At 40.6% G+C, this 20,658-nt stretch overlaps 1 protein-coding gene across 1 annotated transcript in view; it reads right to left on the bottom strand.

The window, feature by feature from the left end:
- Nucleotides 1-20,658, bottom strand: part of LOC126188440 (uncharacterized) — a 347,741-nt gene that overhangs the window by 253,104 nt on the left and 73,979 nt on the right. The window contains exon 2 of the mRNA XM_049930045.1: nucleotides 3,864-4,075. Coding sequence (XP_049786002.1) covers nucleotides 3,864-4,075 — 212 coding nt within the window. The remainder of the gene's footprint in view (nucleotides 1-3,863; nucleotides 4,076-20,658) is intronic.

Here is a 20,658-nt window from a genome sequence, read left to right as displayed (position 1 = left end):
TTCGAAGTATGAAAATATACATTACAAAACAGTACACCAAGAGTACTGGCACAGACTACTGTGTTATATGGACAAAATTACTGATGATAGTGATTAATAGTCACTTGGTGGGTTTAGAAATTTATACTCACATTTCCAGAGTCCACAACATTCAGTATATCATTCCAGTATATTTATTCCTGTATCCGTTTAAAATTGAAGATAATAAATTTGTGGTTCTCGTGTAGATAGTTGTAAAAGTCGTAAAATGATCACATACCTTTGGAAATAATAATTTTTGCTGTACAACATTGTTGTTGTTGTTGTTGTGGTCTTCAGTCCTGAGACTGGTTTGATGCAGCTCTCCATGCTACTCTATCCTGTGCAAGCTTCTTCATCTCCCAGTATCTACTGCAACCTACATCCTTCTGAATCTGCTTAGTGTATTCATCTCTTGGTCTCCCTCTACGATTTTTACCCTCCACACTGCCCTCCAATGCTAAATTTGTGATCCCTTGATGCCTCAAAACATGTCCTACCAACCGATCCCTTCTTCTAGTCAAGTTGTGCCACAAACTTCTCTTCTCCCCAATCCTATTCAATACCTCCTCATTAGTTACGTGATCTACCCACCTTATCTTCAGCATTCTTCTGTAGCACCACATTTCGAAAGCTTCTATTCTCTTCTTGTCCAAACTAGTTATCGTCCATGTTTCACTTCCATACATGGCTACACTCCATACAAATACTTTCAGAAACGACTTCCTGACACTTAAATCTATACTCGATGTTAACAAATTCCTCTTCTTGAGAAACGCTTTCCTTGCCATTGCCAGTCTACATTTTATATCCTCTCTACTTCGACCATCATCGGTTATTTTACTCCCTAAATAGCAAAACTCCTTTACTACTTTAAGTGTCTCATTTCCTAATCTGATTCCCTCAGCATCACCCGACTTAATTTGACTACATTCCATTATCCTCGTTTTGCTTTTGTTGATGTTCATCTTATATCCTCCTTTCAAGACACTGTCCATTCCGTTCAACTGCTCTTCCAAGTCCTTTGCTGTCTCTGACAGAATTACAATGTCATCGGCGAACCTCAAAGTTTTTACTTCTTCTCCATGAATTTTAATTCCTACTCCGAATTTTTCTTTTGTTTCCTTTACTGCTTGCTCAATATACAGATTGAATAACATCGGGGAGAGGCTACAACCCTGTCTTACTCCTTTCCCAACCACTGCTTCCCTTTCATGCCCCTCGACTCTTATAACTGCCATATGGTTTCTGTACAAACTGTAAATAGCCTTTCGTTCCCTGTATTTTACCCCTGCCACCTTCAGAATTTGAAAGAGAGTATTCCAGTTAACATTGTCAAAAGCTTTCTCTAAGTCTACAAATGCTAGAAACGTAGGTTTGCCTTTTCTTAATCTTTCTTCTAAGATAAGTCGTAAGGTCAGTATTGCCTCACGTGTTCCAACATTTCTACGGAATCCAAACTGATCTTCCCCGAGGTTGGCTTCTACCAGTTTTTCCATTCGTCTGTAAAGAATTCGCGTTAGTATTTTGCAGCTGTGACTTATTAAACTGATAGTTCGGTAATTTTCACATCTGTCAACACCTGCTTTCTTTGGGATTGGAATTATTATATTCTTCTTGAAGTCTGAGGGTATTTCGCCTGTCTCATACATCGTGCTCACCAGATGGTAGAGTTTTGTCATGACCGGCTCTCCCGAGGCCATCAGTAGTTCAATTGGAATGTTGTCTACTCCCGGGGCCTTGTTTAGACTCATGTCTTTCAGTGCTCTGTCAAACTCTTCACGCAGTATCTTATCTCCCATTTCGTCTTCATCTACATCCTCTTCCATTTCCATAATATTGTCCTCAAGTACATCGCCCTTGTATAAACCCTCTATATACTCCTTCCACCTTTCTGCCTTCCCTTCTTTGCTTAGAACTGGGTTGCCATCTGAGCTCTTGATATTCATACAAATGGTTCTCTTCTCTCCAAAGGTCTCTTTAATTTTCCTGTAGGCAGTATCTATCTTACCCCTAGTGAGACAAGCCTCTACATCCTTACATTTGTCCTCTAGCCATCCCTGCTTAGCCATTTTGCACTTCCTGTCGATATCATTTTTGAGACGTCTGTATTCCTTTTTGCCTGCTTCATTTACTGCATTTTTGTATTTTCTCCTTTCATCAATTAAATTCAATATTTCTTCTGTTACCCAAGGATTTCTACTAGCCCTCGTCTTTTTACCTACTTGATCCTCTGCTGCCTTCACTACTTCATCCCTCAGAGCTACCCATTCTTCTTCTACTGTATTTCTTTCCCCCCTTCCTGTCAATTGTTCCCTTATGCTCTCCCTGAAACTCTCTACAACCTCTGGTTCTTTCAGTTTATCCAGGTCCCATCTCCTTAAATTCCCACCTTTTTGCAGTTTCTTCAGTTTCAGTCTGCAGTTCATAACCAATAGATTGTGGCCTGAGTCCACATCTGCCCCAGGAAATGTCTTACAATTTAAAACCTGGTTCCTAAATCTCTGTCTTACCATTATATAATCTATCTGATACCTACTAGTATCTCCAGGATTCTTCCAGGTATACAACCTTCTTTTATGATTCTTGAACCAAGTGTTGGCTATGATTAAGTTATGCTCTGTGCAAAATTCTACAAGGCGGCTTCCTCTTTGATTCCTTCCCCCCAATCCATATTCACCTACTATGTTTCCTTCTCTCCCTTTTCCTACTGACGAATTCCAGTCACCCATGACTATTAAATTTTCGTCTCCTTTCACTACCTGAATAATTTCTTTTATCTCGTCATACATTTCATCTATTTCTTCATCATCTGCAGAGGTAGTTGGCATATAAACTTGTACTACTGTAGTACAACATTAATGCTATGTATTGCAGTTTTTAGTTGTCTATGTTCCTCCAAATGCCGTTGGAGTATTCCATAAATGTAAACAATATTAACTTCCTTGTTATTAACTGCCACTGGCTTAAAGCGTGAGAAATGTAACGCTTCTGTCCAAATTACCGACTGCGTTACAGTGGAGGTCGTTTTGTGAACCCAGAGCCATCCCACACTAACAGCCTAGTTGGTGGGCCTGTATGATAACGATGGGGAATGCGGTATAGTAATGTTCGTTCTCCTCGGAGTCTCCACAGACGGATAGGTCCCTCGCAATGCTCTGATCAGAACCTGGTCTATTCCGAAAGGACGAAGTGGATCCTTTCCTGTGTCCGTTGTTTTGTTGGACGCACCATTGTCGGCGTCTCACTCGCTAATGTCGCGACAAAGAAAGTCACAACAATCTTTGTACTGACAGCCGATGGTTTCCCGACACGTCACACTGTCCATGTGGATACTTGTCTTGCTGTGAACAAGTCCATTTCCTGATTGAAGGTACGTGATGTTGTATATCTTACACTACCGAATGGACAGTGCATCTCTCCTCTGAGGCGCTATTCGCATGGGGACATTGAGAATCTGCATCGAGTTCAGTAAGGTTCTCCTGAACCTATCTATTTCATATCTGCATGACAGTCGTTCATCAATGTAACAGAACGAAAAATCGCAGTCTCTTCTTACATGAGACGTAACACGATCTTCATACAAATATCCAACATTCGAACACGATTTCTGAATTAGATACCCTCTGGACAATCTTTCATTACGTAGAGAATGTAGGTGGGTTTAGTCGTACCTATTTTGTGCGGTTGTGTTGAAATTCTGATACTTTGTATGTACAGCTATGTAACACGCCTGATATAACATGACATTTGGTGCTTACAGCAATCATGGTACTGAAATTTTAAGGGTCAGCAGTTTCTGTTCTTGTACTATGTCTGTAAGCTGTGACGATCGCAACACTCACTGGCTCTCGCTGAGACAGGACGTTCCACTGAATTGGCATGAGATGACGAGCTGCTGGAAGCTGTCCCCCATGAGTGCGCGCTGCTCTTTACTGAAAGACAGATAGGCCGCTAGGAAGTCCATCCGACGGTTGAAGGCGTTCTCCTCGCTGTCTGCCTCTTCCTGTTGTGTGAAGGATGAACAGAACAATGGAAATGCTTCAGAATTATCGTACTGTATCCGGACAAATTTATATGAACATTCACCAAACACGGCGAGTGACAATCAAAACAGACTGAATCTGATTGGGAACTGATGCACGTAAAACTTAAATCATGATCAACGGTATTTCCTACAATGTCTCACTATGAAAATATAGCTATTCTTTCAAAGACGCCGGAGAAAGATAATGGATCCTTATTTGTTTCTTCAATACACTCTAGAATGGCTAGATAAAGTCTTTCCCTGATTACATAAACTGATAACTCAGGCTAGAAGTAAGATACAAATATGAAACTGGTGTCTAATTGTTTGCAGACTATCAAAGTTTTTTTCACACATCAGTAAACTTCCACATGAGCACCCTTGGTAGCACGTAGCACATCTAAACGATATTCAATTTCCGTCCACACATTAGTCAACATCACTGGAGGGATCGATTCAACGACTGTGGTTATCCGTTGCCGCAGGGTTTCAAGATCTGGTACACGTGTTGAAACGTCCCCTTAGAAAAATTATTGAATTACTGTGCTGAAAAACCTCTTACAAACAGCTGAGCAAAACTGAACGTACTCAGACATTTCGCTCTTTACCTATTCTGATCAACACTAAACTGACACACAATATTTTCTTGGCGCAACGCAATCTGACTTTCAATAACCCCTACAAAAGAATGGCCCTGACGAACATTAACCTATACCTTTCACAAATCACTTACCTCACAAAAATCTTCGTTACTCGAACTACTGCAATACAGCGAGAGCCACTACTGCTAGCTAAATAAAAGATTCTAACTACTGAAGGCACTAACTACTGATAGGCATACTTAGCAAATGAAAGATTTTGATAGAGAACAAACAAGGTATTTACCTCAATAGTGTTCAAAAGTCATAATATATATAGCACTTCATGACATCCATTCTTACAAATGTACTGTTTCTGATGGACACACGTCCAGATCACCCGCTCTCAAAAATCCGACATCTCACTTCCCCACATCCACCACTGCTGGCGGCTCACCTCCAACTGCGCAACGCTACGCGCTGTTAACAGCCAACTGCCCAACACTGCAATAGCGACTATTGCAAACAACACCGACCAGCTTCAGACTGCACACAACACAGTCAGTGATTTTCATATAGAGCGCTACGTGGCGTTACCAATATAAAAACCTAAACAGCCTACTTACATGTTCGGTAGACTTCGCCCTTGACATAACCCCATAAAAAGAAGTCTAATGGGGTTATGTCAGGAGAGTGTGGAGCGTGGAGGCCAAACCGTTCGACCATCACGACCAATCCATCGCCCAGGAAAGGTCATATCGAGATAGGCACGGACGTCCAAACCCCAATTAGGCGGTGCACCGTCTTGCTGAAACAAGACATCGGGGTGATACTGAAGCAGCTGAGGAGCAGCATACAGTTGCAACATGTCCAGATACACTGCAGATATGATGGTAGCCTCAGCGAAGAAGACTGGCCCGATAATTCGATCGTGCAATAGTGCGCACCAAACATTCACCTTTGGACTGCCTCTGGTGCACTCCATGACCTCGCCAGGGGGTTGTGAACCCCAAATGCGCACATTATGGCGATTCACTACTCCACTGACAAAAAAGGTCGCTTCGTCGGAAAAGGCAAATCGTCTGAGATAACAATCATCGTCCTCAATACGTGATAGCATTTCGACTGCAAAGTCATATCGACGTGTACTGTCATTGGGCAACAAGGCCTGAACGATTTGCACTTTGTATGCACGAAACAATAAACGTTTGTGTAAAATGTCATGGAGAGAGCTTTTTGGCATCTGTAATTCACGTGAGGCCCTGCGCACCGATTTCTTCGGACTTCGCAGAAAAGACTGCCTTACAGCTTCCACCCTGTCTGCTGAGGTTCTTGGTCGACCAGACCTCGGAAGGTCAGCAACCGATCCTATGTTCCTGAACCTCTCATACCAAGCTTTAATGCTCTTGATATCAGGTGGATTCCTTCCAAATGTTCTCTGGAAGTGTCTCTGCACTGTGGTTGGTGATCGTGTCTCATGGTACCACAGGACACACTGTGCCTTCTCCTGATTGGTTAACATGGCTTCTTGGGCACTGAACCTCATCCACTACTTACGTACTGCGAACCTAAAACAGAAAAAAAACTTTGATAGTTGTAAACAATTCGACACGAGTTTGCCGGCCAGAGTGGCCGAGCGGTTCTAGGCGCTACAATCTGGAACCGCGCGACCGCTACGGTCGCAGGTTCGAATCCTGCCTCGGGCATGGATGTGTATGATGTCTTTAGGTTAGTTAGGTTTAAGTAGTTCTAAGTTCTAGGGAACTAATGACCTCAGATGTTAAGTCCCATAGTGCTCAGAACCATTTGAACCATTTTTTTGATTTGACAGAAGTTTCATATTTGTATCTTACTTCTAGCCTGAGTTATCAATTTATGTAATCAGGGAAAGACTTTTCGGACACCCTGTACATCGTCAGCTGCGTGCTCAAGGGCATTATCGTCTTTGACAATGCTATATCGTGCTGGAAAAAACGCCTGTGTCATTTTATGATCAAAGTCACCTAAGTAGCTTCATAATTTTTATCAGCTAGCGTGTTGAAAGTTCGTACCACGTTACTGCCTAATGAGAGGAGCACATAACGACATAGGATGTATGTTATGCCTTCTGAGTTCCGTGAATCAGTAGCAGAGGCGACGTGAAGTCATAGCCAATGGCCCCTCGCACAATGACGTTAAGGATAGCACTAGAGAATCTGATTAAAATATTGGTGGAATTTGTCCCCTTCCATCGATGCCATCAAACTCGTAGATGACGGTCATCCTAGGTAGGGCAGACCGAAATTTCATCGCCGTAAATGATACGGCTCTACCCGTTATCAGGCTATACTTTCCACGTACAGCCCTCTACTCTTCAGGCAGCTGTCTATGCTGTGTTGTTAACATGACTCTCTAATTGAACGGATCCTGCGCAGTAGCCCCATTTCTTCTAGTTTCCAACCAGTGGTGCGAAATGAGTCCATTACTTGTGCCCGGATGACAGGTGTAGATGTGAAGAGGTTACGATATGTTTGGTGCACCGTAGGGCTATCCTCCATTGTTTCTATCGGATTTGGTAGACCAGAACCTGGACGACACTTGGTACTTGAGGTTTCCTGTCAATAACTGCACACTGAAATAGGAACGCTCGTACGGTAATCCATGCTTACTTCTAAAACCGATATCGCTGCTTTTTCAAAGTTCTTATCCCACCTGATGGCAACAAATACGAAATGAGGATCTTCATTTGGAAAGCAGACTACAGGTTTGGGATGCCAGCTGAAATCACTGTTTAACCGTGTTCTATAAGCAGTTCGTAAATGCACGAGCCGAAATGGTCTACGTTGTGGCCGAGCGGTTCTAGGCCCTTCAGTCTGGAACCGCGCGACCGCTACGGTCGCAGTTTCAAATCCTGCCTCGGGCATGGATGTGTGTGATGTCCTTAGGTTAGTTAGGTTTAAGTAGTTCTAAGTTCTAGGGGACTGATGACCTCAGATGTTAAGTCCCATAGTGCTCAGAGCCATTTGAACCATTCGAAATGGTCTAGTCGGCTCAGTCAGTTGGCTGCTTGAAGTCTAGACTGACACCAAACAGCACTAGAGGACACTAAAGGACAAAGTCCATCAATGTTTTAATGAGACACTCTAGTGTTATCCTCAGCATCATTGTGCGAGAGGCCATCGGCTAGGACTTCACGTCGTCTCTGCTACCGATTCAAGGTACTCAGAAGGCATAGCAGACATCCTGTAGCGTTGTGTGTTCCTCTCACGAGACAGTAACCTTGTACCATCTTTCAAAGAGCTAGCTGATAAGATCTGCGAAACAATTTAGGTGACCCTGATCATACAATGAAACAGGTATTTCTTTCTTTGTTTTCCCAGCACGAGGGTACATTCTCTAAGACGATAATGCTCTTGGTCACACAGCTTATGCGCTAATGAACGACAGCTAACAGTCCCGTCCACTCACTGGGGTGCAGTTATTAGTTCGTCACATGGTGCACACAAAATACAAGGGTGCTCTGCCACACGCACATATTTGCACGTTATTACAGCAGATTGGCTTACATGGTGCTTTGATTTCCACCTAACCACTCCTCGCTAAAACAAACTGAAATTAATAAGACTAATAACAATTTATAATAGTTGTTGTGCAGTCTGGTGACACCTATCTTCCAATCCTCACTGGTCTTCAGAGTCGTAACTGTTCCGTTATGGGAAAAAGTCCCAGCTCTTTTACTGTATGGATCTCTCGCCATAGGGTCAACGAAATCTACTGATTGTGCAGTATTCTACCCATGGTATTATTTCTTAGTATTCAGATTCAACTACCGGGAGAAAAACCAGCTCTTATGTGGCATTAATGATGCGTCCGGACTGCATTGCCAACTTTGCTAATAAACGGTAGTGTATTAGTGGTTGTCCAGGAAATAGCTGCTTCTAATCATAAAGATCTTTCGGCACTGTTTAGCTAACATGTGGAGGAAAGTAAACGGTGAACATTTCCTCACCACCAGAATGTGCGCTAGCTCCCCATGTGCTATGTTGAATCCATAATTTCCCCGCATTGTCTCACAGAATGAAGATACGTAACGTGATACGGTAATTCATCTTTAGAACCAATGAGACATGCTAAAAAAGGGAGAGGGAGGATGGAGAGAGGAGAGTGAAGTGTCGAGGGAGGCAAGACAGAAGTAGGCCAAATTCTACAGTAGATTTCAGTCTCTCGTTTCCTTTTACAGTATGGTCACCAAAACATTACAAATTCAACACAGAATAATGGATGCAACCACAGACAAAGTGAGGAAAGCTTTAGCTTAGTGCAATCGCATTCGGGAAGAGAAGGGTTCAGTCTCCTTCCAGTCACGCTACATATGTGTTTCTCTGGTATCGTTAAATCAGTTTATTCCCCATTCTTCGCCATCAGAACATGCCCTCCATCCTCCATCTCCAGCTACCTCATCATGGACGCGAAGTTAAGTCCTAATATAGGACTTCAGGTCGGTCGATTAAGTAGCTCTGCAGCACAGTAGTAGCCACTCACACGCTGTGTTCCGTTTCGTTTCGTTGTGCTACGTTTGAAATGTCTCTGACGGAATTCACAAATTTAACTGTTCCTTCCGAAGATTAAACTATAGTAGGACAGTAGCTGTAACTGCCAATTCTGGCTAAGGGCTAAAGCAACAGAGAAAATGCACTGCGCACGCCACCGTCCTTGGGAACAGTGCCAGTGAATACCGAACATGTCGAGCAGAGCCCACTGCCAAACGCAACTGTCTGTGGAGTGCGACTCCACACAAGCCGAAATTCACTGCTTGGATTGTGTTGGGACCACATCAAGCAAACAAATGCCGCTTTTTTAGACAAGAATCACATTTGTAGCTGACTGTCAGAGTTCCCACTCACATGCACTTGATAAAAGGTAGGAATACGTGTTTAGTTAGTTAGGTATTTTCATGCTCACGTCTTACGTATCTGATGACTCGCTGTGATGCTATATGTCATATGATTTACAAACGAAATACATTTTATTACCGAAAAGAAAGATCCATCTTCGTATTCCCATCGTTCAGTAAATCTCAGCAGTAGATTTACTCCATTAAGGTTGACAATTGATGAGACTACATTCAGTCGTGATGGAATCAGAAACTCCTGAATCTATCGTCTGTGGTCAAAACAACAGTTGCATCACTGCTATGTCGAGTCTCAGTTTCTCAGACCCATAGCAAAAATGATCCAGAAAACTATCGTTCAGTATCTTTGACATTCATCTCTCGTAGAATCTTAGAAACAACCCAACATTCCATTAATTAAAACTTCTGGGCTGAATTGCCGTGGTCCATATACAAAACTTCTTCTCCTTCCTGACGTTTCGTTGCCCACAGCGGGCAACATCTTCTGAGGTGAGTCGGCGCCTTTTTTTAATTAATGACAACGCGGCCGTGAAAGCTTACATGTTATGATGAACCCAACATTCCCTTTTCTCACATGTAGCCAAGACCTAGCGACAAACATCAGCTGCCTCATTGTTAGTGCGGTAAGTGGGCCATTGTTGGTAGTACCGGCTGTATAGCGTTGACTTCAGTTGAAGTGCCCACTCTCTCTTGTGACTTCTCCTGGCGCGCAGATAGTAGAACTACACTGAAGAGCCAAAGAAACTGATACACCCGCCTAATATCGTGTAGAGCCCCCAAGCACGCAGAAGTGACGCAACACGACGTGGCATGGACTCGACTAATGTTTGAAGTAGCGGTGGAGGGAACTGACACCATGAATCCTGCAGGGCTGTCCACAAATCGTAGAAGTACGACGGGACCTCTTCTGAACAGCATGTTGCAAGGCATCCCAGATATGCTCAATAATGTTCATGTCTGGGGAATATGGTGGCTAGGGAAGTGTTTAAATGCAGAAAGTGTTCCTGGAACCATTCTGTAGCAATGCTGCTCGTGTGGTATGTCAGGTTGTCCTGCTGGAATTGCCCAGGTCTTTCGGGATGCTCAGTGGGCATGAATGGATGCAGGTGATCAGACAGGATGCTTACGTATGTGTCACCTCTCAGAGTCGTATCTAGACGCATCAGAGGTCCTATACCACGCCAATTTCACACACCACAAACCATTACAGAGCCTCCACCAGCTTGAACAGTGCCTTGCTGACATTCAGGGTCCATGGATTCATGAGTTGTCTCAAAACTGGTACACGTCCATCCGCTAGATACAATCTGAAACGAGACTTGTCCGACCAGGCAACATGTTTCCAGTTATCAACAGTCCAATGTCGGTGTTGACGTTCCCAGGTGAGGTGTAAAGCTTCGTGTCGTGCCTACGGTTCTGAAAGCCATATCGATGGCGTTTCGTTGAATGGTTTGCATGCTGACACTTGTTGATGACCCAGCATTGAAATCTGCAGCAGTTTGCGAAGGGTTGCACTTCTGTCACGTTGAACGACTCTCTTCAGTCGTCGTTGGTCCCGTTCTTCCAGGATCTTTTCCGGCAGCAGCGATGTCGGAGATTTTATGTTTTACGAGTTCCCTGATATTCACGGTACTCGTGAAATGATCGTATGGGAAAATCCCCACTTCATCGATTCCTCGGAGATCTTGCGTCCCATCGCTCATATGCTTATTATAACACCACATTCAAGCTCACTTAAATCTTGATAACCTGCCATTGTAGCAGCAGTAACCGATCTAAGAAATGCGTCAGACACTTGTCTTGTATAGGCGTAGCCAACCACACCGCCGTATTCTGCCTGTTTACACAGTTCTGTATTTCAGTATGCATACCTATACCAGTTTCTTTGGCGCTTCAGTGTATGATGAGGTGGTGACTTCTCGAGATGTGCATATAATAGACCAATGATAAGGTGTGCTCCATGGCAGACTACCAGTAAATGTAAGTAGCAGCGCAGGGTTGGTACGAGATGACCTCGACCTTCATAGATGAGGTAAGAACACCCTTACCCTCCCTTCCCCTCACGTGTGGCGAGGACATCAAACCAAGGCAGGCACAATATGACTGCGACCTAGATAAGACCCTCTCCCCTTCCTTCACCTGTGCCAAGAGGAATCAATTTCCCTTCCCTTCCCACTACTTAATATAAATTCAACTGTCATTTGTGTTCTTTTCGCCATAGTGAAAGCATGTTTGTTTGACGGTAATTCTTATAAACAATAATAATAATTTAGTATCAGGTACATTATTAACAATAATGTTTCTCAGCCCCCTCCCCTCCTCCTCCTTTTATTATTAGAGCCTTATCTTTCGAGGTCTATACACCATAGAGAGAAATAGAACAGCAGCAAAGCTATCCTAATTAGAAAGCAGCGGTAAATATTACCACAGTTACCGAGGTAAGACACAATGTACCACAGTGCATTTGTCTAGGGATTAACATATGTTGGTGAGTTGATGTCTGCAGTCTGATAAAAGAGTAATATACATTTGGCAATGGTATCTTCTTCCATTTCTAAAATCCGGTGTGTACTCCAGAAAAATGAAATGTTAATAACATAGTAGTGCCGCCAGCAAAGTCCTCCCAGACACTAAGTACTTGAAAATCGAAATAATTTCCAGAAGCGTAAATAAACAAGAAATACAGTGTGATATCTTAACAAATCGGAATATAACAATTTCCAGAAACGCACCAAATACTCATTTGTTAGGTTATCTCTGCATTATTAGTTTTTAACGGCAAGAGATCGCATTGTTCGTGCAAGAAAGTAGTCGCAGAGACATTATCCACTGCAGGAGTGACCACATATTCATTGAACAACGAGCGACGCCACGAGACCACGACAGAAAAAATAACGCTGTAATTATTAAAAAACATTCACAGTGTCCAGAAAAGGCCACTGCGTCTCATAGACTACTCCCCCACACACACACGCACACACTTCACACTCTGGATGGACGAGGCCGCAATACCTCCGGTGCAGCTGCCGACACCGGGCCGCCATACGTGACAGCCCGCCATACGTGACCCTAGCAATGCAGCTGTCGCCGTGTGCATCTCATGCCAGCCAAATAAACTATGATGGAGCCAACGGGATACAGACAAGCACCTCCCGCCCACTCGAGCAGCCTCCCACCAGACTCCGAAAGTTATGGGAGGCTGCAGGTCGCGACACCACCGCAGCATTGTGAGAGTTCTGGAACACTTACAGAGGTTAACCTCCCCCCTTTTCTCTCTAGGCAAATAACAATCAAGCTCCCCAACACCTCCATCATTCTTTGCCTCCTGTTATTATTGAAGCCTCGTCAATCTTGTTTCAGCCTCCATTGTGTAAGGAAGCAGTGGCGCTATTCTACTTCGAAAATGACAGTAAATATCCAGTACTGATGTTCTGCACTATAGTTGGAAACATTAACCACTTTCATTATTTAATCGTATGGCTAGAAGTCGTGTGAAGTTAGCACCTCTTTTTCGAGAAATATACATTTTTTTCACAGCTCTTGTTAGATGTGCCATAGTTCTAGAGTTCTTAGCACAAAATATCAATAATTCTGCAAAATGTAACGAAGAAAACAACAATACTCAAAAAAATTTTCGTGTCGAAAACATTCTTTGGCAATTTCCGCAAAATGTAAATAAGTACAAGAGTTCTGAGCACAGTTCTGAACAGAGCTAGAAGAGTTCTTTCGAAAATCCAAGTAACATTTTTTTTTTTGCAGCTAATAGTTTACGAGATAATTGCAATTTAAGGAGAAGATCTTTTCACTTACTGTGAAGTTGGCACCCTTTTTTTCAGGAATGTATACTTTTTTCAGAGTTCTTGATAGATATGCCATAGTTCTAGAGTTCTTTGTACAAAATTTCAATAGTTCTACAGAATTTGGCGAGGAAAACAATATACGAAAAAATCTTCGTATCGAAAACATTCTTCGTCAATTTTCGCAAATTGTAAATAAGTACAACAGTCCTGAGCACAGTTCTGAACAGAACTCCAAGAGTTCTATTGAAAACCCAAGTAACATTTTTTTGTGCAATTAATAGCTTACGAGATAATTGCAATTTAAGGAGAAAATCTTTTCACTTAGTGTGAAGTCGGCACCCTTTTTTTCAGAAATGTATACTTTTTTCAGAGTTCTTGATAGATATGCCATAGTTCTAGAGTTCTTTGTACCAAATTTCAATAGTTCTGCAGAATTTGGCGAGGAAAACAATATTCGAAAAAATTTTCGTATCGAAAACATTCTTCGTCAATTTTCGCAAATTGTAAATAAGTACAACAGTTCTGACCACAGTTATGAGCATAGCTCCAAGAGTTCTATCGAAAACCCAAGTAACATTTTTTTGTGCAGCTAATAGTATACGAGATAATTGCAATTTAAGGAGAAAATCTTTTCACTTACTGTGAAGTTGGCACCCTTTTTTCAGAAATGTATATTTTTTTCACTGTTCTTGACAGGTATGCCATAGTTCTAGAGTTCTTTGTAAAAACTTTCAATACTTCTGCAGAATTTAGCGAAGAAAACAACAATATTCGAAAAAATGTTCGTATCGAAAACATTTTTTGTCAATTTTCGCAAAAATTAAACTTGTACAACAGTTCTGAGGACAGTTCTGAACAGTACCCCAAGAGCACTATCGAAAATCCTAATAACATTTTTCTATGGCTATAATAGTTTGTGATAAATTGATTTAATGTGGGACACACTTTCTCTACGGAAAAAATAAATATATTCGTACAACAGTTCTGATGACAGTTCTGGACACCACGTGAAGAGTTCTATCGAAATTCCTAGTAGAATTTTTTTGTGCAGGTGATAGTTTAAGAGGTAATTGCAACTTAATTAAGAACCCCATAAGAGCTCCTACTGTGAAGCTGGCGCCCTTTTTTTCAGAAATATATATTTTTTTCAGAGTTCTTGATAGATAAGTCATAGTTATAGAGTTCTCTGTACAAAATTTCAATAGTTCTGCAGAATTTAGCGAAGAAAACAACATTGTACAACATAGCTGATTCAGGAACCCTTTCCTTCTGATACAATTCTTACTGTTGCCACAATAAATCACTTGTGCATAGATTCCAACTGTACTGATCAATACAAAAATATAACCATTGACCAGCGGCGGACATTTCTTGCAGCGTTGTACAAAGCATTCGGCTTTTCCGCTGTGAAAATACCACACTTAACGCTATTGTAAAATTTACGGTGGATGGCTTCCGTTTATCTACAATGTCAGCATATATCGAATTATCTTCATGCAAACGTGATGCCTGCATCACTCACTTTCCCTTTTTAGGTACGGAGGAAACTAGAGTCTTGTGGAAGCCAATAAAGGAAATGTGGGCAGCCCTTCTTTTACTGATAGCAAACTCTAGAGAAATCTCCACGCTTGTTTTTCTTCATCACGCCAACAAAAGAAAAATTCTCCCTTCATAGCTCTATTATCAATCCAGTACTAGTAAACCAGTTGTCCGCTTTCACATTTCGACCTGACTGATATATAGGTTTACACAGTCACAGAACAACATCAAAATGTTTATTGCTCAGTTGGTAAATCCTTCTGGTTGCAACACAGCGTACATTTCCAAATTGTACAGATAAAATACTTAAGAATCCATACTCGTTTGTTTTGATTGATACATATTGGCGAAAACTGTACCTTCCACAGAATCGTTCCAGCTTCTTGTCTACTGTAACATTTTCTCCAAGGGTGTAAGATTTGTGGTAGTTGCGTACAAACACAGAAAATATTTCCCGAATAGCTGTTAGCTTGTCTAATTGTCTCCTTCCATCACGAATAGCGCGACTGTAAGATCTAAGGCTCTCCAGAATAAATTTGAAACGTTTTATGTTCATTTGCGAGGTGTAATTTTTCAATGCTATCACCATCAGTCCCACACAGATCTTCCAGGCTTTATCTGTTACTTTTGTTAACAACAATTAAAAACAAGAGACTGATGAAGGCTTTCAATTCAGTATCATCTATTGATTTTACCCCTCCCTCACGCTGAAATGAGGCTTTGATGCTCTCAAAATTCTGATTGGAATACAAAACTACAATAGACAAATATCGTTATCTATGAGGTAATTACAGCATCACAAATGCTGCTTTGGCTGCACCTATTGGTACAGGTAAATTTCGAATAATATTATGCTCTTCGAACAATATGCTTTGGATTTCTTCAAAATTATCTGGTACTTCCCACTTAAAATAATAAAATTCCTATAAAATAACGCAACCAGACGCAGTGTATTAATCTGATATTTGACGTTCAGACAGCGGACACTGACGATTAAACAGTTCAAACAGAATTTAAGTGCAGTTTACATTCTGGATTAGCTTTGTACTACTCACTACGTTGATAAACAAATAAATTAATCGCTGAAATGAAATACGAAAAACGAGCAATCGGCTCATATCTCATCAAGAGAGCATTAGCGTCGATACTGAATCATACAACAATGAAAGGCATACATGACGTGTATATTTTTAGAATCAGGAAGAACCAGATGAATTTTATTACGTAGAACAGTAATTGTTTTGAGCTCTCATGACATCCAGGACCCACTAACAGCTAAAAATATGCCCAGGACCCTCATGGATGAAAGTTATGTGGCAACATCACCAGACGCTAGGATACATAAAAACATGTGCTGTGTGTAACGAATAAATTTGAAATCGCTGTCGTTAATATTGTTGCAAACATTTGTTCTATTTAGAAAGGAAGTGTGGAAGTTTGATGAGTTACACTACAGCGAGAGTTAAAAGTCTTTACAATTTATAGAAATGTAAGTATATTTACTGAATATATTGTACAAACGAACTAAGTAGTATGTTTAAATCCTAATTCAATACATGACTGATATAGGTGTTATTATGTTGAGGGGATACAGTATTAAAGTTAATAAGAAGTTCGAAATTTGTAAATAAGAACCTCGTTTATTTGGTCCTCAGTAATCCGGATTCATATTTTGTGTCCCTTGGTATTTTTCTCTTTTTTTCTAATAACACGAAGATGTGTAGTCGGTGAGGCACATAGGCTGCTTATCACTAGGCCAGTAATTTAGTCTAGTACTGAGTGATAAGGAACTCGGAGTGTGTGAATGACATTGTTTCTCAAGTATTGTACATTAATATAACGGTGTATTGATGCCCTTCAAATAAGTTGCATAGTAACCACGCCAACAGCACTCCACCATAGCTCATTGTACCTCTGGTGCGATTCTCGACAGGTATGACACCATCTGGTTAGTGGCGCTTGTGAATGTATCTGCTCTCTCAGCCATCTGTTTGTTTTGCACTGACGAGCCTTCTCTCCTTGAATCATCTAAGCGTGCACATCCCACGCATCCACCTACAGTTACTACAGTCAGTCTTAAGAAGGTGTACTGGCATTTGTATAGTGCTGAACATTTAGACTTTCTGTAATTAGTAGAATATACATCCGAGTTTTCGATTTTCGGTTTTCCAAAATAAAAGTGAGAATTTACGATCGTCCTCATAGCTGTGCTTCCAGCAGGACTTCATCTCCTGCGTTCCCAATTTCGTAGAAGTTGTCCTACGAAAATCGCAGAAGAAGCACTCCTGGACGAAAGGATATTGTGACGATATTCCTTCGTCATAGCCTGGGGTTAGAGACCCGGTCCGGCACACAGTTTTTATCTGCCAGTAAGTTTCACATCGGCGCACACCCACTGCAGAGTGAACACACAATCTATTTCATAATCTACTGGCGCCATAAAAATGTTATGAGGGTTTTTAAAAGAACTCTTTCGGTGCTACCCAGAACTGTCAGCAAAAGGGTTGTGCCAATTTATTATAATGTAGACCAAGTGGGTCTCTCGAAAATGCTATATCTCATTAACTGTTATCCCCAAATAAATGTTATTACAGTTGTCGGTAGAACTCTCAGGGTCGTATTAAGAAATGCCATCAGACCTTTTGTACGAATTTATTACTTTTGCATGACAAAAGTGAGTCCCACATTAATTATCTCATATGTCATCGTCACAAATAATGTTATTATAGTTTTTGGTAGAACTCTGTGGGTGATATCTAGAACTGTCATCAGAACTATTCTACGAATTTTGCTATAGTAGAGAAAGTGAGTATCAGATTAAAACAATTATTGTATAAATTATTATCGCCACAAAAATGTTCTTATCATTTTCAATGCAACTCTTCCGGTGCTATCCAGAACTGTTATACAAATTTATTTTTTCCAAACTGACAAATAATTTTTTACCATACCAAAATTTTGCCAAGTTATTGTTTTCTTCCCGAAATTCTGCAGAACTATTCGTGTTTTGAGCAGGGAAATGTAGAACTATTGCATATATATCAAGAACTATGAAAAAATGTATATTTATCGTAAAAGGGGTTCAAACTTCACGGGAAATGCTCATAAGCATTCCTTAATAAAGGCAGTTACTACGTAAACAATTACATGCACAGAATATGTTACTAGTATTTTCGATAGAACTCTTACAATGCTATCCAGAGCTGGCATCAGAACATACGAACAGACATAATTTTTTTTTTGAGTAAGTGTACCCCACAATTAATCAATTACCATACAAACTATTATAACCACAAAAAATTGTATTATGATTATCGATAGAAGTCTTGAGGTGTTAACCAGAACTGTTCATCAAAACTGTTGAACGAATTTACTTTCTCTGTGGAGAAAGTGGGTCTAACATCAAAGCAGTTACCGTATAAACTATCATCGCCACAAAAAGATACTATTAGGATTTTCGATAGAGCTCTTGGTGTTCTGTTCAGAACTGTTGTACGAATTTACTTTTTGCGAAAATTGACAAAGAATGTATTCGATACGAAAATTTTTTCGAGTATTGTTGTTTTTTTCGCTAAATTCTGCAGGACTATTCAAATTTTGTACAAATAACTCTAGAACTGTGACATTTCTATCAAGAACTCTGACAAAATATATATTTCTGAAGAAAAGGATTCCAACTTCACAGTAAGTGAAGAGGTTCCCTCCTTAAATTGCAATTATCTCGTAACGTGTTAGCTGCACAAAAAATTGTAATTAGGATATTCGATAGAACTATTGGGGTTCTGTTCAGAACTGCCCTCAGAACTGTTGTCCGAATTTACTTTTTGCGAAAATTGCGAATGTTTGCTATACGAAATTTTTTTCGAGTATTGTTGTTTTCTTCGTTAAATTCTGCAGAACTATTCAAATTTTGTACAAAGAACTTTAGAACTATGCCATATCTATCAAGAACTCTGAAAAAACATATATTTCTGAAAAAAAGGGTGCCAACTTCACAGTAAGTGAAAAGATTTTCTCATTAAAATGCAATTATCTCGTAAAATATTAGCTGCAGTAAAAAATGCTACTTGGATTTTCAAAAGAACTCTTGGAGCTCTGTTCAGAACTGTGCTAAGAACTCTTGTACTTATTTACATTTTGCGGAAATTGCCAAAGAATGTTTTCGATACGAAAATTTTTCGAGTATTGTTGTTTTCTTCGCTAAATTCTGCAGAACTATTGAAATTTTGTACAGAGAACTCTATAACTATGACTTATCTATCAAGAACTCTGAAAAAAATATATATTTCTGAAAAAAAGGGTGCCAGCTTCACAGTAGGAGCTCTTATGGAATTCTTAATTAAGTTGCAATTACCTCTTAAACTATTACCAGCACAAAAAAATTCTACTACGATTTTCGATAGATCTCTTCACGTGGTGTCCAGAACTGTCATAAGAACTGTTGCACGAATATATTTATTTTTTCCGTAGACAAAGTGTGTCCCACGTTAAATCAATTTATCTCATAAACTATTGTCAAAATAGAAAAATGTTGTTGGGATTTTCGATAGAGCTCTTGGGGTTCTGTTCAGAACTGTTCTCAGAACTGTTGTAAAAGTTTAATTTTTGCGAAAATTGACAAAAAATGTTTTCGATACGAACATTTTTTCGAATATTGTTGTTTTCTTCGCTAAATTCTGCAGAACTATTGAAATTTTGTACAAAGATCTCTAGAACTATGGCATATCTATCAAGAACTCTGATAAAAATATATATTTCTGAGAAAAAGGGTGCCAACTTCACAGTAAGTGAAAAGATTTTCTCATTAAAATGCAATTATCTCGTAAACTACTAGCTGCACAAAAAAATGTTACTTGGAATTTCGAAAGAACTCTTGGAGCTCTGTTCAGAACTGTGCTCAGAACTCTTGTACTTATTTACATTTTGCGGAAATTGCCAAAGAATGTTTTCGATACGAAAATTTTTTCGAGTATTGTTGTTTCCGTCGCTAAATTCTGCAGAACTATTGAAATTTTCTACAAAGAACTCTAGAACTATGGCACATCTATCAAGAATTGTGAAAAAAATGTATATTTCTTGAAAAAGGGGTGCTAACTTCACACGACTATGGCTAGAGCCCCCCGTCGGGCAGACCATTTGCCGGGTGCCGGTCTTTCAGTTTAACGCCACTTCGGCAACCTGCAGTCGATGAGGATGATAGGATGATGATGATGATGACAGCACAACACCCAGTCCCTGGGCGGAGAAAATTCCCCGACCCAGCCGAGAATCGAACCTGGGCCCAGAGGACTGACAATCTGTCACGCTAACCATTCAGCTAGTGGAGGTGGACTTGCATCAACCACTGTAAGATACTAGAAGTAAGCATCCGGAGCGAGCTAAAACATATTCTGGGTTAAGATTCATTTGCAGGATTCTTGAAGGAGCGCACTTCATCATCCACGAAAGAAGTGGGCCACCATACATCTATTAGACCCATCTTTTTTTACGACTATACTTTGTCGGCCCGATACTCCTATCAGACTGTATTAATAAAAGAGCGGTGCTTTTTATGTCACAGAAATGCGGGACAGTTACGACTATGATGCACATAGTTCACATTCAAACAATTACAACAATTGACTTACATAACAAAGTTTATAACGTTCCCTAGGTCATGATCATCTGGGAGGCATACTTCTATACCAGTCTCCTTTATAGCAATAGTGTATTTGTTATCCCACGCATATTTTTAAACATTAAAACCACAGGACTGCCACAAGCGCACGTTGGCAGCCCTCCTAATGTAAGTATTGTGTGATTGAT

Source organism: Schistocerca cancellata, chromosome 5 (genome assembly GCF_023864275.1).
Source record: "Schistocerca cancellata isolate TAMUIC-IGC-003103 chromosome 5, iqSchCanc2.1, whole genome shotgun sequence".
In the NCBI taxonomy this organism is placed as follows: domain Eukaryota; kingdom Metazoa; phylum Arthropoda; class Insecta; order Orthoptera; family Acrididae; genus Schistocerca; species Schistocerca cancellata.
This window is presented reverse-complemented; position numbering and strand designations above follow the sequence as displayed.